The sequence below is a fragment of the Asparagus officinalis genome, chromosome 7 (assembly GCF_001876935.1).
Source record: "Asparagus officinalis chromosome 7, Aspof.V1, whole genome shotgun sequence".
Classification (NCBI taxonomy): Eukaryota; Viridiplantae; Streptophyta; class Magnoliopsida; order Asparagales; family Asparagaceae; genus Asparagus; species Asparagus officinalis.
This window is the reverse complement of record NC_033800.1, coordinates 151,052,141-151,076,860: the sequence shown is the minus strand read 5'-3', so window position 1 is coordinate 151,076,860 and position 24,720 is coordinate 151,052,141. Positions and strand designations below refer to the sequence as shown.

General features: G+C 37.5%; 4 protein-coding genes across 4 annotated transcripts in view; all 4 read left to right on the top strand.

Annotated features, from left to right (window-relative positions):
- LOC109848001 (probable NADH dehydrogenase [ubiquinone] 1 alpha subcomplex subunit 12) overlaps positions 1-7,549 on the top strand; it is a 9,684-nt gene extending 2,135 nt beyond the window's left edge. Inside the window, exons 2-5 of the mRNA XM_020417252.1 lie at positions 547-656; positions 5,321-5,412; positions 5,953-6,062; positions 7,103-7,549. Coding sequence (XP_020272841.1) covers positions 547-656; positions 5,321-5,412; positions 5,953-6,062; positions 7,103-7,261 — 471 coding nt within the window. The 3' untranslated portion in view covers positions 7,262-7,549. The remainder of the gene's footprint in view (positions 1-546; positions 657-5,320; positions 5,413-5,952; positions 6,063-7,102) is intronic.
- Positions 8,076-11,558, top strand: LOC109850354. Its single transcript, XM_020420371.1, has 4 exons — positions 8,076-8,302; positions 8,399-8,465; positions 9,824-9,913; positions 11,178-11,558. The coding sequence occupies exons 1-4, from the start codon at positions 8,141-8,143 to the stop codon at positions 11,243-11,245; spliced, it is 387 nt and encodes a 128-aa protein (XP_020275960.1). The 5' UTR covers positions 8,076-8,140; the 3' UTR covers positions 11,246-11,558.
- Positions 12,370-17,589, top strand: LOC109848410 (transmembrane 9 superfamily member 2-like). The gene is made up of 7 exons (XM_020417882.1): positions 12,370-12,751; positions 13,734-13,774; positions 13,866-14,448; positions 14,538-14,675; positions 14,757-14,913; positions 14,990-15,474; positions 17,143-17,589. The coding sequence occupies exons 1-7, from the start codon at positions 12,612-12,614 to the stop codon at positions 17,360-17,362; spliced, it is 1,764 nt and encodes a 587-aa protein (XP_020273471.1). The 5' UTR covers positions 12,370-12,611; the 3' UTR covers positions 17,363-17,589.
- Positions 19,155-20,264, top strand: LOC109848000. Its single transcript, XM_020417251.1, has 2 exons — positions 19,155-19,915; positions 20,088-20,264. The coding sequence occupies exons 1-2, from the start codon at positions 19,265-19,267 to the stop codon at positions 20,262-20,264; spliced, it is 828 nt and encodes a 275-aa protein (XP_020272840.1). The 5' UTR covers positions 19,155-19,264.

The following is a 24,720-nucleotide window of genomic DNA, read 5'->3' as shown; positions in this document are numbered from 1 at the left end:
TGGTACGGATATGGCTTCATGATAGAACTCACAGAAGTACCCGGGTAGCATAGCAAGTTAACCATGTGCTACTACGTTTTGAGTTAGTATGGTGAGGATTTCTGGAGCAAAGCAAACTGCACAAAGTATGTACTGACAGGGAAAGATTAAATCCATAGGCTGGACAACAACCCTCAACTTTCCTTATAGCAGAAAGAGCTCAGGGGAAAATTGCAAAGTAGGTAAATGTTGGACTAGCTTTTTTGTATCCACAAGGATACAGATAGATGATTTCAGAGAACTTTTCCATATCCCTCCAAAATCAATCAGGGTTTTTACTGGACATTGAGCTTTACTGTAGACAATCAAAAAGTGCAGCTAAGGCTAACGTTTGGTGAGGCATGAGAGTTGTAATTTATACTATAAGAAAAGCTTTAGTTGCTCACCAGTTCGTTTCTGATATCCAAATGACTCTTGACACCAAAATTTCATAAATGGTAAGGCTTGGCACATATGTATTGGTTGATTCATTATGGAATTTTTATATCGCTTTTTTCTTCTGGTTAATCCAAATGTTGTTCGCTCTTGTTCTTTCCCACCAATGTAACCCATAATTTCTTTTTTACTTACTGCATTCTTTTTCTTTGTAGGAAATGCCTTCCTGATGGGAATCTATTGTAAGTATATCATGTAATCTTATGAGCTATTTTGATTTATTATTTTGTGTTACCTTTGCTAGTCGCTTAACGTGCTTCGTGGATAATCATGTCAACAAATTATTTCCGTCTGTGTGTATTTTGTTTTAACTTAAGTAGCAGAATCTGAAATTTATTCAATAAAGAAGCACCTATTTGGTAAGTTTGCTTTTATAGAGCTAAAGTTATAACAATGCATGCAAGTGCTCTACAAATAGGGGTGTCCAACCGGGCCGACCCGACCCGACCCGAAAAACCGGGTTTGGGCTGGGCACCGGGACGGCCCAGTTTATTTTCTTTTGCTTAAAAATTAGTTTTTTTATAAAAAATGAATTTTTAAGAGTAATTATAAATAAAATATGCAAAATTGTGATAAAAATCATCATATTATTAATCACTTTTAATTATACAATTTACAAATACAAATATCATAGAGATTAAAATGATAAAAAATAAATTCTTTATTATTAAATCACTAACGAGATTATAGTTTTTTTTTTAAATTTATCGCATCACAATAGATGAATACATCCCAACTAGGTTGGTACCTACTTATGTATATCACTATTATTTGTAATTTTTTTCAAAGTAAATTATCAAAAATTTACAGCTAAGAAATAAAAATTACAAATTAATGAGTAATTTGACTAATTTCTACTCTTTATCTCTATCTCCTATTATCAATTCATCAAGTCCATCTTCAATATTAGCCATACGATCGATTCCTTGAGTTCTCTTCTCGGATCTTCACCAATTTTGTAGGCACATTACCGCTTGTACGGTAGACGGATCTAGCGATGTTCTATGGTCGATCGAACGTCCTGATATGCTCAAGGCGGATTTCGATGCTACTGTAGAAACCTACACTGTTAGTAAGTCACTAGCCATGATGGAAAGTATAGAATATGAAACTGTTTCATATACTCTTCACCATTGTAAAATATCGAAATCATTATTTTGAGCATTAACTAAAAGTGTGGATAAATATTGTTCAATTTCAGAAACTTTCTTTGATGATGATCCAGATCCACAACTACCAGTTAGCCTCACTATCATTAATTACCTATCAAAACTCTTATCTTTGCCTCGGTTTGAACTCGTAAAAACAGAAGCTGTAGGCTAATGTGTACTTACATTATATCTACCTGCATACTCCTCATATAATCTTTAAAAATAGTATTTAATAGTGATGATGAGGAAGGGCAGTAACAGTCTGACCATCATCATGTCTATTATCATATTTTCATACAAAAAATTTAACAAATTTTGAAGGCCAACATCTTTCAAAGATGGATTGATAAGAACCCCAAACCAAAAATAATAGGAATAAGCCTAAAATATTTATTAAATTTACTTTCCATTTGAGAAATCTTATTTTCGAAATAATTATCAATACGATAAGTAGTAATTTTTTTGAATATTTAAAACTTGTAAAACATCTTGAATAATAGTTGGATAATAACAACCACATAATAACATAATAGAATCATAAAAAGTTATAACATTTCTTTTACACTATATATAACTAAACATTCTTCATCAGTTATTCCATGCATACTATCAGAGCTAGAACTAAAAGCATAGAAAATAAAAAAATCATTTATAATTTCTTTATACTTTATTATTACATTTGACATTGCATAGGTGAAATCCACCTATGGTCAACATCTTTTGGAATTAACAGGTTTCAATTTTTTTTTTTTGCAGAATTGTTTTCATGTTTTAAGTCTTTGTTCAGAAGCATTATGAGCATAAACTATAACCCTTACCTTTTCTATCATGGGTTTAATTTCATTAAATGCACTTTGAAAAATTAAATTTAAAATATGACACATACATCTAATATGAAAAATACCACCATGATATGACAATAGCAAAGATGATTTGATATAATCTATAACTACATTATTATTACTTGCGTTATCTAGTGAAAGAGAATATTTTTTCAGAAATTTCTAATTTTGAAAGTTCTATTATTAAATTTGCCATTTTAACACCAATTAGTGAATCTTTAAATGCAATAAAAAATAACTCTTTTAAATATTTGCCAACTATCATCAATCTAGTATGCTGTGATACATAAATAATCAGTTTGTACTCTAGATGTTCAAATATCAGAAATTAGAGAAAATTTATAGTTTAAATTTTAAAAATAAAAAATTATTTTTATTTGTTCCTCGTGATAATATTTTAAAATATCACGTTGACAAGATTGACGAGAATTTTTTTTAAATGAGGGATAAAAACCATCTTTAATCATATCCTCAAATTTACCATCTTCTAATTTAAAAGGAAGGTTTTTAAGAAGAGATTTTTTAAAAAAGACCTTTTTTGCTAAATAATTAGCAAAACCGATCAATTTGCTAATTATTTAGCAAAATCGACCTTTTTTTGGCCTAAAAAAATTGGTTTTAAAAAACAGGCTGATTGAAACATACGAGACTAATAGTCCCGTATGTTCTAAAACCACAACCAAAACATACGGGACTAGTAGTCCCGGGGCAGACCGTTTTTTAAAATATGTGGGTTTAGAACGACATCACCACTGATACGAGGGCTTCCACCGTCGACTGGGTCGCTCATCTCTTGGAGGAGCTCCGCGTCGACTCACCAGAGATGCTGTATCTCACCGTCAATTAGTGCGGGGACCTCAACTGCCACTGGCTCTAGCTTCTCGCCTCCGTTTGCTTGCTCATCGCATCCAAGCACGAAGAGAGGCACACTCGGGTTCAAAAGCTCCTCCTTCTAATGGAGGAGAATTACACTAAGGAGGAGGATTACACAAGGAGGAGGCTCTTCAGATGGAATCCCAGGTCCTGAGCCTCCTCAATTTCGAACTGACTGCTCCCACGCCCAAGTGCTTCTTGAGCGGCCTCGTCAACGTCGCTCGCGGGCCGCCTCAGCTCGAGTTCCTCGCCGATTTCATCGCGGAGCTCTCTTCTTGGGTACCATGCTCCAGTACCCTTCGTACATGATCGCTTCCTCTTCTCTTTTCCTCACAAGGGTCGTGTTGCGGCCAAAGGAGCATCCTTGGACTAGGAGACTGGCTGACTACTCTTTTTATCAGCCCTACGAGCTCTCGGACCGCGTGAATGATCTCTTTTGGGCCTTCGTTTTCAGTTCAGGCAGCCGATGTTCTGGTTGTGATTTGTAAAGCAGAAACATACGACACTAGTAGTCCCGTATGTTTTGGTTATGATTTTAGACGATACGGGACTACTAATCTCGTATGTTTCGATCAGCCTGTTTTTTAAAATCGACCTCTTTTGGGCCTTATTGATCAAAAAATGTCGATTTTGTTAAATAATTAGCAAAATGGTCGATTTTGCTAATTATTTAGCAAAAAAGGTCTTTTAAAAATATCCCTTTTAAGAACAATAAACCTGATGACGCATTTTCTGGATTTAATTGCGTCATAGTTTCAAGAACCGAGGCTACCGGAGGATGATTGGGAGAGTAAAGACTGACGGATTGAGGCATTGTCGCTGAGCTCTATTATGCTTTTCTAAATGGCGTTTGAGGTGGTTAGTGCCACTTTTATGATGAGCTTGAAAAATATGGCCATAAAATGTACATTTAGTCTTTTGTGTGAGAAATTTACCATGTTAATCATTGGTGACTTCTATCTTCTCGAAAAAATTCCACACATTAGATCTCGACCTTCAATATCGGTAGGAGGAATAACTATAGGTGTAGTAGGAGTATGAGTAAGACTCATTTCAATATTGGAATATCGGGAGTTGGAACTTGCCCTTCATAATTGGAGGAAGCTATTTGATTGGAGAATTAGAGAGTGAAAGAGAGAATAAAAGAGTATTAGAGAGTATAAGAGAGTAGTGGAGAGAAGTAGATGAGTTTGGATGAGAAAAATAAATGAAAGTATTAGACAGCTCCTAGCCAAATGATAAAAATACTCTCAAATTTTGATCGTTTTGACTGTTTTTAGGAATATTTTGGTCAAAAGACCAAAAAAGCAGTTATAGGCTATTTTGGTCAGATCGGTCAGGGCCGGGTCCGGGCCAACCCAGGCCTGGCGTGACTGTTTGGATTGGGTCTGGTTCGGTCGGCCGGGCAGTCCGGTCCACGGTACATGGACAACGAGCGACGATCCAGTTCAAATTCTTCTGCCGGTTCTGGCCCTGGGACCGGGCCAGACCCGGACCCGGGCTATCCGGCTTTGCCATCTTCCTGGCCAGGCCGGGTACGGGCCTCCACGAGGTGACCAGAGCCTAGAGCCCTGTTTGACCCGGGAATCTGAGCTGCCCTTGGGCCCAGCCGGGTCCAGTCTGGACACTGGGCCGGGCCCGGGCCTCAGGCCCAAATGGACTGCCCTATCTACAAATTTAAGGTTTTTGACAGGTATTAAATACTACAACTGCAAACTTTACTTTTCCCAGACCACGGTTCTGTAGCATTGTGTATTGATGAGATTCGTGCTTATCTTTTCCTGAGATTCATCTTTTAAGTGCTCTTCTGTTCATTATTAAAAAAAAAATGCTCATCTGTTCTTTCTCTTGCTAGACTAAATCAAACGGACTTTAATCTTTCTTCTGATTTATTTTGGAACCTTTCAAATTATGCAACACTGACTTCAGTCTTAATGAGATGGTGTTAATTATGATGTGCTGTTCAATTTGATATTTCAGGCAAACAAAAATCCACAATATTGGCGCAACCCTTGTTGGAGTTGATAAATTTGGAAACAAGTACTATGAGAAACTGGAAAACACTCAATATGGTTAGCCGTCTCTTTCTATTATTATTTTCAGTGGAATGTCAATATTGCTGATGTGAAAAGTTCATCGAGATTCTAGCTTTGTCATATCTTATGTTCAACTCATAACATATCCTCAACACAACTTTTTAAAAGAAAAAGAAATGTTTATATGATATATGTGTTTGACCAAGCCAACAAAAGATCTCATACCCCACTAGTTTCTTTTTAAATAAAGTTTATCTGAATTGCTAAACTTCAAACGCGTTTCTGTATGTACAGCTGGTGAGTGAGTTTTAATAATGATATTTTAATTGGTCAAGAGGATATCTGTTGTAGTTTTCGTTGGGGTTTACTTTAATCTTTAAAGTGGAAGCTTTCAGCAGTTTCACATGCACTATAGCAAGCTTGATTAGCTTGAATTTTTTTTGTTGAGTTTGAGGATTTCCTTCTTGTGAAAACAAGCATTCACACATTTTAGTATCTGAAGGTTGAGATAGTTGATCTAGTTTCTAGTGATCAAGAGGCGAAGGTAACTGGGTCTTCTTGTGAATATCTTTGCAGGACGACACAGGTGGGTAGAGTATGCAGATAAGGGACGCTATAATGCTTCCCAAGTGCCTGCTGAGTGGCATGGTTGGTTGCACTTCGTCACCGACCACACTGGCGATGAGGTATATCTATCTCCATATAAATTAAATTAAAATTTGAAATCCCCCTTCCCCTACTATTGGTATGTATAAATTCCAAATGTTGTCAGTCAAGTTGGGTTTCATTCATCAGTTGATTGGAATTTAGAATCATTCTTTGCTAACTAATGGTTTTTGCGAATAACTTTTGTTGGAAGCTTCAAATTTCTGTCTGACAAATCTCAACTCAACACCTGTCCCTGGATTTGGTTGTATGCCTAAAAAATGTTTGTTAATTCTTTGTGGGAGGTTAAAAGGGTTATGCCCAAGATGGCAACATTATTACTGACTTAAACTTCATTCAATTGCATTTTAGATCAGTAATATCATCATCTTTTGCTCATTCAAAGATCCAACTCTCCCAAGAGAAGAAAGAAGACAAGTAGTAAATTGTTCAGGGGAATAAGTCTCAAATGCTCTCCGCTGATCCATCTGCTTGACAAAAATATTTGAAGTGAACTTTCATGGGGCATTCAGGGGCTGTTTAGGGTGAAAGTATGAGAGTCACTTTCTAATGGCATGTGTCATTATACTAGTAAACAGGAGAGTGTAAAACACTCGTTAATTTGCGTGTAAAATGAAGTAGAAAATTGCAAGGACAAATAATGTGGATTTAATACTAAAATATAGTTTATGCAACTTCCATTATATGAATATCATCATTTTTACATTGATTATTTGATTGTTTTATATTTCTTAGCCTCAACATTTGGAGTGGAAGACATTTTTGAGAATGAAGCCTTCCCTGTTTTACAGATTGAAAGTCGTTCTCCTGTTTTTTTCATGGCTCTTTTTACTAGAAACAAACGCTTAAATGCACGACTTCCACACTAACCACTCTCGCTCCTACCCATCAAAACCCTCTGAAGATCCAAGGCACTAACAAGCAAAAAACTAAAAATCGTGTGATTTTGATTGTTACTGTCTTGGTATATGGTTTAATTAGGATCAAATAACACTGTTAAAGCCATCAGATTCTCCCGCTTTCCCTCAGAATCCTCAGTGTTGCATGTTTTTCTTTGTAGCTTCTGATGCTGAAACCGCAGAGGTATGGACTGGAGCACAAGCAGAACTTCTCTGGAGAAGGTGAGCAGTACATCTACCACTCAAAGGGTCACACTCTGAACCCCGGGCAGAGGGACTGGACTCGCTACCAGCCATGGCAACCCGCTAAAACCTCGTAGGTTCATCGTTGTTGTTGGATAATGTTGATGACCCATCGAAGAGCTTTGTTCTCAACATAATCATTTACTGTTGTCTCTTTTATAAGTGCGATTTGATTTGATGTTCCTCTGGAACCAGTGTTCTGTATCTGTCAAGTTCAGTTCATAAAAAAAGGGATGTTATTCTCGCACTTTTGTTTTAACGAGGAAATTGTGGAATTGACTTTGTATGCTTATCAGTGGTGATTGAAAGCAGTTATACATGATACTGTTGTTTGCATGTAACTATAATTCTCAAAAGTTTAGTTTTAGGCTGCTTTGCACATTGTTATTCTAATCTTCAAAAGTTTGTTCTCAGTGAATCACAAATACATTGCACTTACTCTTCAGCAGTAATGTGAAAGTTTACTCTTTTTGTGATTAATTCTTTGAAGGAAAGATAATTAGATCAAAGTCAACAAAACTGCCATTACACATATATGCATCAAGAAACTCTGCTTTTTGAAAATTTAATTATAAACCTAGAGTCATGAAAAACATAAAATAAAACCAATGCTTTCATATCTACTAGGATTTAGAAGAAATTAATTTCAAAATAATGATTTTAATCTAATTTGTTCTCTTGAACTTTTAAGTCAGGCTCTACAAGCATATCCATATAAGAATTTAGTAATAATTTTCCTCTAAAAATTACCACACCATTTTTTTTTGTTTTATTGTTTTATTATTGTTTATTGTTTTTTTAATAAAGGTTATGGGATTTAGGTCACGTGCAAGCGAGCACGTGCTCGGCGAGACCACTAACACGGAGGAACGCGCCAATCTAGGACTTTTATCCCCTCTTTTAAGTACCCATCCCCTTTTCGAGAACTAGGGTTAGGGTTTTGGCTAGCAATCGCCATGGCCGCATTCAACGAGATCCAGAAGAGGAAAAGGGCAGCAATCCAGCAGGAGAAGCGAGCGATCCATGGCGATCCTCGCACGGGAAAGCTCAAGCAGAGGGCCCCGCCCGTCTCCATCTCTGGGAAGCGCAAGCGAAAGCTCCTCAAGAAATTGAAAAGGGTATGCGAGATCATGTTGAAAACTTATAAATTTAGGGTTAGTTGCAATGTATATTGGAAAGATTGATTTTTTTTTGGATTTCTTTATGGTGACCAGGAGCAGAAGGAGGCGATAGAGAAGGGTTTGGTTACGATGCAAGATGTAGAGATGGCAGTTGCAGACGGTGAGGGTAGATTTAGTTATTTTTATTTTTATTTTTTGAATTTTTCCTTCCCGTTTAAAATTGATCTTCATTGCTGAATGTGCAATAGACGTATTTTAAAGAACCCTAAAAAAAATTATGCTTGCTATTAATTTTTTGGCTTACTTTCCGGTTTCAAGCTGTTTAACGAAAAATGATAGCATAGAGAAAACATACTTCTGGGCCATAGTTTAGGATTCAGTTATATTCAAAGTTCTGAATCACCATTATCTGGTGTGGCAGTTCAAAGTTCTTCGATTTTGTGCATGTTATGTGATATATGTTTCTCAAACTCGCCCCACAAGTCTGTAATGTAGTTTTAGTTCGGATTCTTTTTGATACCCGTAAGACATTCTTGATACGACTCTACTCATTTTTCTATAATTTTTTTTCATCTTGGAACATTGATTTCTACAGGAATATTTAGAAGGAAAATTCATAATTTATACAACATACTACCTAATGAGTTACTATGGGAGTATGTAAATCAAACCGTATCGTAATTCCTGCTATGAAGTCGAGCATATGTGCTAAACGTTAGTGATAATCATATGCAACTAATTATAGTCAAGCTTCTAGTTGGAATGACATTGAGATGCTATTCTCTCATATTGTAGGAAGTTGAGTGAAAGCATGTATATACTTCACATAGAGGCATTTGGGACACATAAGTATATGCACACGTGCATCTCCATGCTTTGTTTTATTTATGTTTCCAGGCAATTGTATATTTTGTTTATGGTAGCTGCATATGTGATTATCCTTATAATTGCATGTGTCTATGATTGTATCGATGTCCCATGTCTGCGTAATATGATTAGATTATAGCAGTTCCAAGTCTAAAAGAGCGTACTAAGGCTCTTCCTCTGGGAGAATAGTCTATTTCACAATTGGTAAAGATGCTCAGAGTTGCATTTTCCTCCCTTTCCAAGTCTTAATTCAATAGTTTGCTTTGGTTATCTGATCTTGAGGTTCTGGTCCTCTCTTCTTTATTTCTGTTTATAATTCATGCAAATAAGTATTTTGACTACTGTGCAACCTTAAATATCTTTGATGACATTAATTGATAGCCAGTAAATTTAGCCATTAATTTGATAACTTTTTAATATTTGAATAGCTTTCTAACCATTAATTTGAATAGCTCTCCCCATCATTTCAAGTCGATGGAAACTCTCTCCTTGATCAAATTTTTTCTCAGGCATAATTCAAATGCAATTTTATATATTTGGTTTTTTCCATAAAAATATAAAATGTTAATCAAATTAAAGTAAACAGTACATAGTTTCAAGCTTCTATAATATGATAGGCTAGTTTCTGACTGTTATCTTTCTGGCAATTAGGATCTGCTCAAGACAATAATCAAAAGGCTCATATCAAGTTCAATGTAAAGGGGACTTCAAGGCTCAGAATCAAAAAGTTGAAGGGAAAAGGTAAGTGTACTTTCTGTTTGGATCGAAGAACATGTCATTGTAGCTTCTACTTAGTTTTTTTTTTATGTTGAAGTGTTTGGAGACATTGTTCTTCACTCTCATACCTAACAGATACTTTAACATCTAACTTCGGCTGATATATTCTGATACATGTTTCACCGATCTAAAAATTTAAATCAGGAGCATATATTTATGATGTATCCAATGCATTGCTGGTAACTTCGAGATACAATATTTTATAGGAAAAAGCTAGAATAAATAAGTGGGCTGAGGGTTCTATCCACCAACTTTTTTATCTCTTGATTTTGTTTTGAGGTTCATGCTGTTTTGTGATACACATCTAGGTACACATCTCAAAGATAATCTTAATTTGTATCACACACCAACACGACTCCAACGGATAAAAAATTGTTGGTGGATATAGTTCTCAGTCCACTTAAGTTTACGAGAGCTTTACTCTTATTTTACACATACCAATACTGATATCACTATTAATTATGATATTCATCCAGGAGCAGGGTAATGCTCGCTCCTTTCATTCTATATATATATGTGTGTGTGTGTGTGTGTGTGTGTGTGTTTTGATGGTATTGGCAATGGAAAGATATGTGGATAACTCAAGCGAAATACTCTCTAGAAGAAGTAAATTTCTATAAACCTTAATTAATGCAGTATAGGTTGCATAACAGGCTTTACACTGAACTGAATGTCCAGATTTGAAAGGCCATAGTAGTAAAGGTTTTCAACAATATCTGAAGGGAGAACATATAATTTGTGCCTTTTAGCATCTTTCTAATTTCAAACTTGCACTCGCTGCTACTATTTCAACATTTTCTGCAGTTGTGTCCTTTGAATTGATAATGCTTCCATTTAGGGGACTCTTGTGTTATGATCATGATCCAGGATTGACCTGTGTAACCTTTGTCTTGTTCATTTAGATGTCGTGCTAAACCTTATGCTTCATGAGCGCATTGACTATTCTCATTTGCAACCTTCAATGCTTTACTTAATAGAAATCTACACCACCAGTAAACAAAAGAACTTTCTTGAATGTTTTTCCTTATAACTTACACAGTTACAGAAAGATTGCTTAACATATTGAGTTAATTATCGTACTGTCTTTTTCCAAGTGTAATATCTTGACGTTCTATTTTCATTTGGAATCATAGCACTATAGCAGGCTTATAATTCTTATGACAGATTACGAACTGGAACTGCGTATTGCATCTTTTTAATGTTCATCCCCGTATTTTCTTTTTTGTAGGTAAGAGCAAAAAGAAATCTGCAAACAAGCCGAAGGGTGCTGCTTCAGTAGATGCCATGGTAGAATGAGTACTGAATTGAGCTAGGCAGAAAACTTCCAGTGTTTGCACCTTTATATTCAAGAATAGGGCTTTTGCTGAGCCAAATTTTATGTATAAATTGTTATTTTACAGCAAGTTGTTGGAAGAAGATGGGTAGATTGCACATTTAAACTTGTTGAGCATTTTGTAAGAATTCCGTTTGATAATCTTGCCTTAGTCGAAGATTGCCTAACATTAGGTTGATGATCCTTTCATTGGTGACTTTTTTTGTTGTGCTTTTCAGCCTAACAAATTCTTATTGTACTTTGCATGAAGTTCAATTGTTTTTTTTTCTTTTTGCATTTCAGCCTAACAATTGTTATGGTACTCTGTATGAAATTCTGAATTTGCTTCTCATCTGCGTAGTCCTTTGTCTGAAAATGACAGATTTCTCAATTCTCATTGGTGGAATTCATCTCTATTTATATTTTTAGTAGGTTTTCCCTGTTATATATGCAGCTCTCAAGTTGTATATGCTGATTTATGACCGATTTTGTAGATATCTAAACTCTCAAGTTTTATATTCATTTTTTGTAGAATCAAATGTTGCATGCATATGGACTATTTAATGCAACCCTCTTTTCTGCATCCAAACTATGAAAGAGGGAAACTTATGCTGGTCTTGATAAATGTGAATGGTAAAAAAGATTAATATATATAGCTCTATGGTAAGATGGCATGTAAAGTTCACTCAATTTTAAGATAAAGACTTGTATCATTAATGTTATATATATATATATAGCCTAACTCCAGCAAATTTCTCCTAAACACTGACTTTAATACTTCATTTTCTTTCGACATTGTAATTTGTTGGGACAAAATTAATACGACCTTTGCTTTCTTTATAATTAAGAACAGCATAAAATTGAAATTTTGGGTCACCCATCCATTTCTCACAAGCTATTTAACTTATCATTTAAAAAGCTGGACCCCACTTCAGTTGTCGAGCAACACCGACACTGTCATTAGTTTTGTGGATCCCACGTCCCATGGCCGGGTGACTGCTGAGTGCCATGCTGAAGGGTCCCCAAATTTAAAACTTAAAACGTAATTAAAGGAGCCCCACGACACCTCTCCTTCTTAATAATTACAAATCTTACCCTTCTTCTACCCCCCTTACTCAGATCTAAAGAAAACCTATCAAGATAAAATTTAACACCGACCTCAAGATCAAATCTTTCTTTAGTAGCCCTTCACATTTTCCAATAAATCGCAGACCCCTTCCAGCTCGTTGCTTATAAGCTCAGGGTCACCAAAAAGTTGCCTTCTTTGTGAAAAAAAATCTCATTTTTGATGAGCTTTCGTTCTTAGATCTGTGGATTTCAATTTGGAAGGAGAACCCTAGATTTGTCGAGATGGGGAAGATCGGGGGATTTGTTCTGTTTGTTGTGTTGATTGGGCTAGGGTTAGGAGTTGAAGGAGATAATCACAAGTTTAAGGAGGGGGATCATGTTCCTTTGTATGCCAACAAAGTTGGGCCTTTTCACAATCCAAGGTAAAGTTTGTGGAAATCTTGTTTTCTAATATGAGGTATTTTGATTTTGATGTGGATCTGTTTGTGTTTGATAAATTTATTAAGCTCTGGCTATAGTTTATATCGAAATTCTAGAACTGCTGTCTCTTAGGGTATCAGCATTCTCCATTTATCCACCTGACTCCTTTTGTTATTGGAGGTTGAATAGGAGAATTTGAAGCTTTTGCAATATCAAAGAGTATTATTTTCTTTCTAAGTTGATGGATTTCATATTCTATATATGACTCGTAGTGTATTTAATCTCGCGGCCGTTGATCTATAGATTCTGATGTGAGTGAAGGTCTCTGTTTTTCATGTGATATATGTTTATCTCCTAGATCCTTGATTCCATATTCACATCTGATACGAACGAAAGCAAATCGAGATGACTAGCAGTACACATTCATATTCTGTCCTCTATATGAAGTACATTAACTTGCAAAGGTTTAAGTTTTTCGCTAGTCCAAAGTTGTTAACTGTTCAATAGGCGTGAAAAATATGATAGAAAATGCTTTGTCCTAGCTATATTTTGTGCAATATATATTAGGTTTGTATTTTGGAGGTCTTTAGAGATGAGAAGTATCTAGAGGACCTATTCAGTGGACATCTAGTGATTCAAGGGTCGTCTACTCTAGGATCAGTACAAAATAGGAGGATTTCAGGATGTACTTATTACAAGGTTCTTCCTCGGACCACCAGCTGACCGATGGATTGAGTTGACTGAAAGTTTTCCCTTCAGATATAGATATTTATCTTTGTGTGTAAAAAGCTTGCTTCTAGGATTCTTCAGTACAAAAACCATGAACTATAGCACAATGAAGTTGCTAACTAGGTGGCATAGTGGTGAAGAAGTAAAGCCTGTAGTACACAATACTTCCTGGTCTAGCGAGATTGCTATTACCAAATTTCATTTTACCGATGTGTCATCTCCGGCATTTGACATTGGATTATTGTTTTCTTGCAGTGAAACATATCGGTTCTATGACTTGCCATTTTGTACACCAGGTTTGCTAACTGCTCTTAGTTGTTCCATGTAAGATAAACTATTTTATTTGGCATTTAAAAAGTCACTATATTCAATTGGCACTAACTGCAGAGCATGTGCATGAGAAGAAAGAGGCTCTTGGTGAAGTTCTAAATGGCGATCGTCTAGTGGATGCCCCATACGAGTTGAACTTTCGTGAGGACAAGCAATCTAAGACAGTTTGCAAGAAGACTTTGTCCAAACAAGATGTTGCAAAGCTTAGGGATGCAGTGTCAAAGGACTACTACTTTCAGATGTACTATGATGACTTGCCCTTTTGGGGATTCATGGGGAAAGTTGAGAAAGACAAGCTTGAACCAAGCGAATACAAATACTTGCTCTTTAAACACATTCACTTTGACATTCTCTACAATAATGACCGTGTCATTGAAATCAATGTCCAAACTGACCCGAATTTGTCTGTTGATATCACGGATGATAAGGAAGTGGATATGGAGTTCTCATATTCTGTTACTTGGAAGAAGACCGATATCCCATTTGATAAAAGAATGGAAAAGTACTCGAAATCATCTTCTATGCCACAACATCTTGAAATTCATTGGTTCTCTATAATTAATTCATGCGTGACTGTTCTTCTTCTAACTGGGTTTCTTGCTACAATCCTCATGCGTGTGCTCAAGAATGACTTCATTAAGTAAGACATACACGTCCATTGTTCTTATATTCTTTTCATAGGTCTTTGTTTCTTCCCTCTGCTGAGATAATTTAATTGATTCCTGAAAGGTACTCGCATGATGACGAGGCTCTTGAGGACCAAGAGGAAACTGGATGGAAATATATTCATGGGGACGTCTTCCGGTTCCCCAAGCACAACTCTTTGTTTGCTGCTGTTCTTGGTTCAGGAACTCAGCTCTTAGCTCTGTAAGAATTCTATATGGTACTTTACTCTTAATCCTTCCGATTTCTTTTTGCAATATCTAACACTTTGTTGTTTATCACCAGCACAATATTCATCTTTCTCCTCGCACTTGTTGGAGTGTTCTATCCATACAATAGGGGAGCTCTTTTCACAGCTTTGGTTGTTATATATGCTCTTACCTCTGGCATCGCCGGTTATACTGCAACTTCCTTCTACTTGCAACTAGAAGGGAAAAACTGGGTATGCGATTACCTTAGAATTTATGGCCTTTTTTTCTCAATTGATTCCTGATAGTTATTGGATTTTTGATTTGTAGGTGAGGAATTTGTTATTGACTGGCTGCTTATTCTGTGGACCACTTTTCTTGACTTTCTGTTTCCTTAATACTGTCGCGATAGCATATAGTGCAACTGCAGCCTTACCCTTTGGTACAATCGTTGTGATTCTTCTTATTTGGACATTGGTGACTTCCCCTTTGCTTGTACTTGGTGGTGTCGCTGGTAAAAATGGCAAGACCGAGTTCCAAGCTCCGTGCCGAACCACAAAGTATCCGAGAGAAATCCCTCAACTTCCATGGTATAGAGGCACTATTCCTCAGATGGCAATGGCAGGATTCCTTCCTTTTAGTGCTATCTACATTGAGCTGTACTATATATTTGCTAGTGTGTGGGGTCACAAAATTTACACCATATACAGCATCCTCTTCATTGTTTTCATCATCCTGATCATTGTCACGGCATTCATCACTGTGGCATTGACATACTTCCAGCTTGCTGTTGAGGACCATGAATGGTGGTGGAGGTAAGATTCTGTCCTTTTTTGTGTGTTTTCCTTTTCCCATAGTTATATTGCAATAAGCGTGATTTACGAGGTAGCTATTTTGTTTGCTTAAATGTTAATATTATGGCATAGTTTTAGTATTGATCTACATTGGTTTTTCTCAGCATTTTCTGGCCTCTGCAAATTTTTTGGTTGTATTTGAATATATGATATATTGATATATCAGCATTTCTGCCTTAATACTGCATGCTATTTTTATGTCTTTGCCTTTTCCCTTAGAAATAATGCAATAAGCATGATCTACAAAATAGCTTTTGTCGTTTTCTGGAAGATTTTATTGTTATGGCATAGTTCTAAATTAATCTTCATGGGTTTTCTCTCAGGATTTTTTAGTCTCTGCATTTTATATTGTTTTATCAGAATACATCTGTATTTCTGCCTCATTGTTGTCACAGCTTTTACTGATTGTGCTTCTTGGATGTATCTTCCATATCAAACTATAATGCATAGTTAGTTTATATCATGTTGGTCCATTGTGGCACAAAATGACTGTTTGACTGTGGTTTCATGATTTAATGTAATTGATTAGGGCAAAACATAACATCTAGATGGTGTATGACAAAATATTTCTGAGGGTAGATGAGTACCTCCTCTGGATTTCTGGTGTGCCGAGCCCTTACAAGTGAAATAGAGGTCGTTACTAACTGGTAAGTCTCATCAGTGTATGAAAGTGTCGTGGGTGCTTGACAATTTAGAGTTACCTTCTATACAAAGTGAAATAACTTGAATCCATTTGAAATGGAAATGATGATCCCCAGAATCTTGGGAAAATAAGACAGTCTGCTTTGGGTCTTCTTGCTCAAGAACTGCTGGTAGGTTAAAGTTCAGATTCAGGGTAAAGGGTGTATATTAATGTCGTGGGCTGAAAGCCTGACACTTATATCTTCAGTTTATGGATGTTGTCATCATCTGTGAAACCTAGGAATACTCTTAGGATATCTTCTTTGTTTGTTTCATGTGTCACGAGATCATAGAGGGAAGAGCTTGTAGGGAAGCATCCACGGGTGTTGGTAAGAGGCACCTAGCTTTTAGTTTGCTTGCTTAATTTGTTGATGAGCCATCTACTTCTTTTCTTTTTCTCATTCGAGCGTATCTAAGATTCGTTGTTCATAACATGAATTGGTACTTCTTAATTACATGCTTATGTTTGATCGCCGAACCATTTTTTTCCTGGTAGGTCCTCAGGAGCATAATCTAAGATTTGTTGAGAGAACAAGACTGTAAAGCCCAGATGCTTTTTAGAGATATTTGCACCTAGCAATCAGTCTTGATGTCCCCCTTTTTTTAATTTATATTCTTAGATAAAGTGCTGTATATATTATAATTTAGGAGATTAATTAATCTAAATTTGTTTGTTAGGAATATGGTGTAGGAAATTATAACCATGTGAATGGTTACATTAGCTGGAATAAGCCCATTCGTGAGGGTGGCTAGAGGCTGTCGTCAAGATATCATATTATTCTCAATTTTAAAGGCTTGTCCAGGTCTGGGAAGTGAAATGACCAGATATGAAGTTTGACATCGTAATCACACTTAATTAGTATTATTATTAGATATGCAAACACTGAGCTCAATTAGATGCATTTCAGATAACTGCCTACTAAATCTATAATCATACTTTACCTGCAGATCTGTTCTATGTGGAGGCTCAACCGGTATATTCATCTTCTTTTATTGTCTATACTACTACCATGCGAGATCAGACATGTCAGGTTTCATGCAGACTTCATTCTTCTTCGGTTACATGACCTGCATCTGTTATGGCTTCTTCCTAATGCTTGGAACTGTTGGTTTCCGTGCATCCCTACTCTTTGTCAGGCACATTTACCATTCTATCAAGTGCGAGTAGATCAATACGAAATTCTCTAATCACTTTCATCCTTAATTCATTCTTATATATCTTAATGTAGTTTGAATCAGCTGTGGCCTCCTTATACTACCAAATTTTCTCGAGATAAGAATGTTCAGAATCTGTTTTGAATCTATAACATGTATTTTTATGTTATTTAATTCCCAGTTGTAGCGTATGACGTATTTCCAGAAGTGGATGTATGTCTTATTTATTGTTTTGGAGTATTACTTGCTAAATTCATTTGTGGCATTAATGATTGATGCGTTCTCTGGTGCTAGGTATTTGCTGCATTTGTTTCCACAAGCAATTTGCAAAGCAAATATCAGGTAAGGAAACAATTCCATGCCAGTGAAGAGCAATGTAGTTGATACATTGAGGGGCTGTTTGTTTCGTTTCCCCCAGAATTCAAAACCCACTTTCCTTTACTTTTTCATTTTCCCTCACTTTCCAAAACCCACTTTCCTTCACTTTCTCCATTTTTCTCCAATAATATTGTGACAACTCATCTCATTACATCTCATTTCATACTTTTAAAAATAAACAAAACACAAGAAATGAGTCACATCAATCAACTCATCTAACTCACTTTTCTCCACTTTTCTTTATTTTCTATCATCTTTAAAAATTACTCACATCATCGAATAATATGGTGACAACTCATCACATTTTATTAAAATTTGGGAAAATTGCTTCCAGCCTCCAAAACAACCCAAAACGTGCTCTGCCCCCCCAAGACTTTTTCAACGGGTCATTTACCCCTAAAACCGCCCCCGATTTTCTTCCAGCCCCCAAAACGAATCCCTAGGCGTAACTCCGTTTAAACCCCGCTCGAAATGCCCAAAATACCCTTACGTTTAAAATTCTCCGTTATGAGTTACCTCCTCGTCCGTACCCTGTCATCTCTCTCTTCTGCAAGCAAACCGACTCCAGAAACCCAATTCAAAACCCTAGCACTAAATCAACCGACCCCAACGCAAACCGAATCAAAGCAAAGGGATCAAAATGAATTCAAAACCCTAGCACTAAATCAACCGACCCCAACGCAAACCGAATCAAAGCAAAGGGATCAAAATGAGCGACGATTCAACCCCCAAAGCCAACCTCAATGTCGACCACAACGAAAGCGATGACGCCCAGCGGTTCAAAATCTCAGAAAGAGCCCATACAACTGCAGTGCGGACTGAATCTGAATCTCGAGCTGCGATTGCTGATGTTCTAGAGGACATCGCAACCAGCCATTCTCATCCCAGAAGCCCGCTTTAAAATTTAAGTGTAGGCCCCCGCGAAGGTCTAGAGGGCAGCACCGGCACCACCGGCGCGTCCAACGATGCCACTAGAGCGCTCCTTGGTCTACAGAGAGGAGAAAAAGAGAAGCACGTGGCAACACCCAAAAGGTAATTTTTACCGTAAGTTTTATGTTGTTAAGGTTATGGTTTGATTGATAATGGTCTTAGTCTGGTGGGAAGGTCCAAAATTACGGTGTCTGTTAGCTGTTGAGGTTACTGTTAACATGCAAGGTCTATGCTTTTATTGTTGAGGTTGTGTTTGGTTGTTGAGGTTAGGCTTTGGTTGTTAAGGTTAGGTTTTGGTTGATAAGGTTGTGGGGTTGTTGTTAAGGTTGTTGGTTACTGTTAACATGCAAGGTTTATGCCTTTATTGTTGAGGTTGTTGTTTAGTTGTTGAGGTTAGGCTTTGGTTGTTAAGGTTAGGCTTTTGTTGTTAAGGTTATGGGGTTGTTGTTAAGGTTGTTGGTTTACCCGTAAAGTTTACAACATAGTTGTTATGTTTACTGATTATACTCAAAAATGCTCTCGTCTTGTGTTTTTGTTTTGTAGAAAAAGGGCAAAGCCAGCTATTACGTTGCGGCCCACCGCCAGCTTCGGTGCCTATCACGACTTCATGCGGAATTTGGTGACGCATATGGGGCCAAGGCATTTTGCGGCCTACGAAGATAGTGTATTCAGACACTACGTCCAATTTGGCCCACCTGGTGTCGATCTTCCCACATTTGAGCACATTTTGAGTCAGTGGGACAAGAAGAGCAAAAAATTCGTCTTCACTGATAGGAATGATGGAGAAGAGATCGCATGTTCATTCAACCTTGAGTGGGTAATGGAGCATACATGGTTCTCCAATGAGGGGCTTCATGTTGACCACAATCGGGACAGGAAAAATAGGATTTGGTCCAGGTTTTTTGACAAACCCGAGGCGAGGGGTTCCAGCAGTATAGCTCCCCCCAAAGGAGGCCCCACCAGACGCAATGTGGAGGACCTGCTCTTGAAGCTGGTACTATCTTCTGATCGCCGAGATGTGAAGGACTTTGTCCTGCTACAGATCCTCTATCAGCTGAGCATGATTTGGTGTCCAAGCAGTGTTTTCGGCGTTCCTAGGCATTTATTCAAGTACGTCGACAGCATCGAACAGGTCAATAACACTGCTTGGGGGAGCTATATATTCAGTGAGACATCTGACGCGATAGAGAGGGCACTGAAGGGTCCTGAGCCAGAGAAGACGACATTATATCTGCAAGGGTGTACCCCTCTAGTTTGTGTAAGTAATCATGTTTTTTACTGATTGTGAAGGTTAGGGTTTAGTTGTTAATGTTACAGTTTCGTTGTCAAGGTTACGGTTTGGTTGTTAATATTACGGTTTGGTTGTTAAGGTTACGTTTTTATTGTTAGGGTTACTTATTAAGTTAAGTTTTTATTTCTCTAATGTGCAGTTGTGGTATTATGAACTCACCGGCATCAAGAAGCCAGCACTTGGTTGGACGGTGAGGCCTCCCCTGACAAATTGGGTGAGATTTGGGGACGTTGCTGGTTCTTTGAGATTGGCCACTGTTGTTGCGAAAGCAAGCAAAGCTACGATAAAGCTTCCACAGCAACACAGACAACTTTAAAGAATCGAGGGAGGTTTTTGGGGGAAGGAGCAGGGGATAGAGAAAGAGAAGAGGACACAGAGAGAGAGAGAAGAGGAGGATTAAGGGTCCGGCTGCAGTAGACGCCGACAGGGCTCGTGGCCCAAGAGACCTTCTTCACAAGAAGAAGAGGAGAGCAGAAGATGACGACATCCCAATTGATGCACTTGTAAGAACTTAGCAATCGTGGATTTCATTTGTTTTTGAATCAATTAATCCTTTTAATAATACTCTACCTGTCCATTGCATATGTGATGCCATAGGATATTGATGAAGACGCCGAGCAGCCAAATGATGCAGTTGAGCAAATGGAATGGCCTCAGCAAGTTATCTACTGGAAGAGCATCGCAGCAATGAACGAAGCATTACGTCGCGAGAACGAGAATAAATTCAAGGGTATGATTGCTGCAGACCGTGTAAAGATAAGTGCTCTTTCTGTGAAGGTGGCTAAGCTGTCTGCTCAAAATAGAAGACTGAGAGAGGAACTAAGCGAAGCACGATCCGGAACCCTCTCTGTATACAAGGATAAGAGCCCTACAGGATTGGTGTCCAGCTCATTGATGGAGCCACAAACTTGTACAGGTTAGATGTGGCTTGCAATTACGTTTACGTGTTATGTTTAAAGATTGATTGATAAGTATATGGATTTATTGTTAAGGTTAAGAATGTATTGTTACTTTACGGATCTAATGTTAAGGTTAGGGATTTATTGTTAAGGTTAAGAATGTATTGTTAACTTTACGGATCTAATGTTAAGGTCAGGGATTTATTGCCAAGGTTGGAGATTGATTGTTAAGTATCTTGGTTAGTTTTAAGGTTATGTAACTGATGCTATGTTTTTTTTGACAATGAAGTACCTAAGCTCATTTGTGTTTATTTTTTGAATCAGACACTCTAGGCACCGTGGGTGGCATTGATGTACAGTACGAGGGGGATGTCAATAAATCATTATTATTTGATGAAGCTAATAAGGAGAGCGAGGCCCCTCCAACAGGGAGGGCCTCTCCACAACCATTGTTTTCTGATATCCACAAGGAGAGTGAAGATGATCCGCCAGGAGAATTACCTCCACCAGAGGCATCTGCTGTTGACAAAGCTCTTGAGGCAGAAATAAACGAGGGAGAGAAGGTGTCCCCGCCAGCGAAGGAGCTACTAACTTGTACATGTCTTGAGGCAGAAATAAACGAGGGAGAGAAGGTGTCCCCGCCAGCGAAGGAGCTACTAACTTGTACATGTTAGCTTGCTTTTGTACTATATGTTAGAGATTGGTTGTTATGTCTACGTATTGGTTGTTAAGCTTTTTATTGTTTATACTCTGAATATTATCAGAAACATGCACTCAACGCGAGGGCACTGGAAGGGATATAACGCCGGCTGTTGAAGTCCCTTCTGCAGGTGATGGGGAGACGCAAACTTGTATAGGTTAGCAATTTTTTCACCATGTGTTTAGGCATCAGTTGTTAGGTTTACTATGAAATTGTTAAGTTTAGATAGAAGGGGCTATGTTTTCTTAATATTTATACTTCGAATGGGTTGTTTGGAATCAGACACTCTGCGGGAGGACACTGGGATGGAAATAAAGCAATCAGAGAATGCCCCTCCGCCAGCAATAGAGACATCAACTGATGACGAAGATGCTCCTATTGTGTTTTCAAAGGCTTTGAATAAGAGAAAGAGGGGTGCAACGGGGGCACGCGGGAAGGTGGCCGCTGCTGCACCCCCTAAACGGAAGAGATGCAAAAGATCGGTGAAGCCTTCCAAGTGGGTAGTCACCCCTTACACTGAAGGGAAGAAGAAGAAAGAAAAAGACAACATAGGGGACAAGGCTATAATAGAAGTGGGTGGGGAGGAGGAAGCGCAGGTGCAGGAAAACAATGCAGAGTTGGCTCCTGCTCGGCTACAAAGTGACCCCCACTCTATCTGGGAAAAACACATGAGTTCCCCTATGAGTTCAGAAGAAGAAATGTACAGAAATAAGCTGAACGAGGGGATTCTCTTTCCAGGAGGTTTCATCATCAAGTTTTTGGACGACAAGGACACATTTGTACATAACTATAAGGTGTCAGCAGATGTTGCCGCGCTACTGACGGAAGAGGAGCAAAAAACTCTTAACCATTTTTGCATTTGTAGATGTAACAAGTAAGTATTTACCTCACATCTCAAGTATTTACGTTTGTTGTTCAGTTTACGGGTTTGTTGTTATGGTTACCGGTTTTTTTGTTATGGTTATTGATTTGTTGTTTAGGTTAAGGGTTTTTTGTTATAGTTATTGATTTGTTGTTAAGGTTACGTGGTAGTTGTTAAGGATACGTGTTTGATGTTAAGGTTACGTGTTTGTTGTTATGGTTACGGGTTTTTTGTTATGGTTATTGATTTGTTGTTTAGGTTAAGGTTTTTTCGTTATAGTTATTGAATTGTTGATAAAGTTGCGTGGTAGTTGTTAAGTATATGGGGTTTAATGTTATGGTTACGGGTTTTCTTGTTATGGTTACGGGTTTTTTTGTTATGGTTATTGATTTGTTGTTTAGGTTAAGAGTTTTTCGTTATAGTTATTGAATTGTTGTTTAAGTTGCGTGGTAGTTGTTAAGGATTCGGGTTTGATGTTATGGTCACGGGTTTTTTGTTATGGTTATTGATTTGTTGTTTAGGTTAAGGGTTTTTCGTTATAGCTATTGAATTGTTGTTAAGGTTGCGTGATAGTTGTTAATGATACGGGTTTGATGTTAAGGTTACTGGTTTGATGTTATGGTTAGGGGTTCTTTGATATGATTATTGATTTGTTGTTTAGGTTAAGAGTTTTTCGTTATAGTTATTGATTTGTTCTTGCTGCTAATTGTTAGTTGCTAACTATAATTTTTGTTTTGGCCCTGTTTGCAGTTTTATTAAAGCGTACACCGGATCTGTCAGGTCTATTAGCCGGCTTGAGATCCTCAATATATTACGCGGTGGGCGACTGGATGATGCAGTAATATTTTCGATTGGTATTTATTCATTAGCATATTTAACAATACTATTATTAATTACTTGTTGCCAACTTATGATAGCTTGTTGATACGCTGCTTGATTTAGTTCGTGAAAATCAGAGAGCGTCATCCAGTATAAAATTTGGGGTGGTTCCTGTTTGGTTTTGTGTAAGTTTATGTCTGGATGGTGATCTCCTACCTATCAGCACATAATCTATACTAAAAGGAACCTGATCGGGTTAATTCTTTATTGCAGCACCAGATACATGTGGCGAAACCAGATTACCAAGAACTGCATGATATCTACATCAAACGCTTGGTCGATGAAGGGTGTACTAACCTCTTAGTTCCCATTGTCTAGGGCGATCATTGGCATCTGCTGGAGTTTGATGTCGAAAATGATATTGCTAGGCATTACGACTCCTTGAAGGAGAGATCTGGACATTGGGAACTTGTGCTCAAAATCGTCAAAGCCTTCAACTACATTAAAGCTGGCTTCAATGAGAACCAATTGCGCAGCGTATTCGACCCAATCAAAGTTCCATGCGAGGAGCAAAAGGGATCGTAAGTTTGCCGGAACCCTTGTTGGAATTTAATGTTGGAAACTGGTTGTTAAGGTTACGAATTTGTTGTTATGTTTTGATTGAAAGCAACAATGGTCTCAATGCTTCCTTGTTTTTGTGTGCAGGTATGACTGTGGGATCTATGTCTACCAGTTCGTACAAGCGATTATCGAAGGTAGAGATGTCCTGCACGTCACGCCCGTAGAGCATAACACATGCGTGGTTCGTGCGAAGCTAGCAGCGTACTTACTGATTGAAGGCAGGAAGAGGAAAAAAGAGGTGAGAAAACTTGACGATGATGACGTTGAGATGTAGATTTTTTGTAAATGATATATTACAATTCTTTGTTGTTAATAACAATATACATGTAAATATTATAAGGTAAATATAAACAATATACATGTAACTATTATAAGGTTAATATCAAGGAATAACATTACCAGCAAACCCATGAGTTCAACAACAAAACCGTAACCTCACCAACAAGCAACAAAGCTTAACAACATCGCAAGATTCTGCTAACTTGTGCTTCAAATGCAACCAAACTAAATTTGAAAAGATTTCTGTAAATGATATATTACAATTCTTTGTTATTAATAACAATATACATGTAACTATTATAAGGTTAATATCAAGGGATAACATTAACAACAAACCCATGACTTCAACAACAAAACCGTAACCTCACCAACAAACAGCAAAGCTTAACAACATCGCAAGATTCTGCTAACATGTGCTTCAAATGCAACCAAACTAAATTTGAAAAGATTTTTGTATTTGTCCGCCAATAGTTTACGATATGCCAGATCCACAAGGGATAACATTAACAACAAACCCATGAGTTCAACAACAAAACCGTAAACTCATCAACAAACACAAAAGCTTAACAACACACTACATTAGCAGAATCAT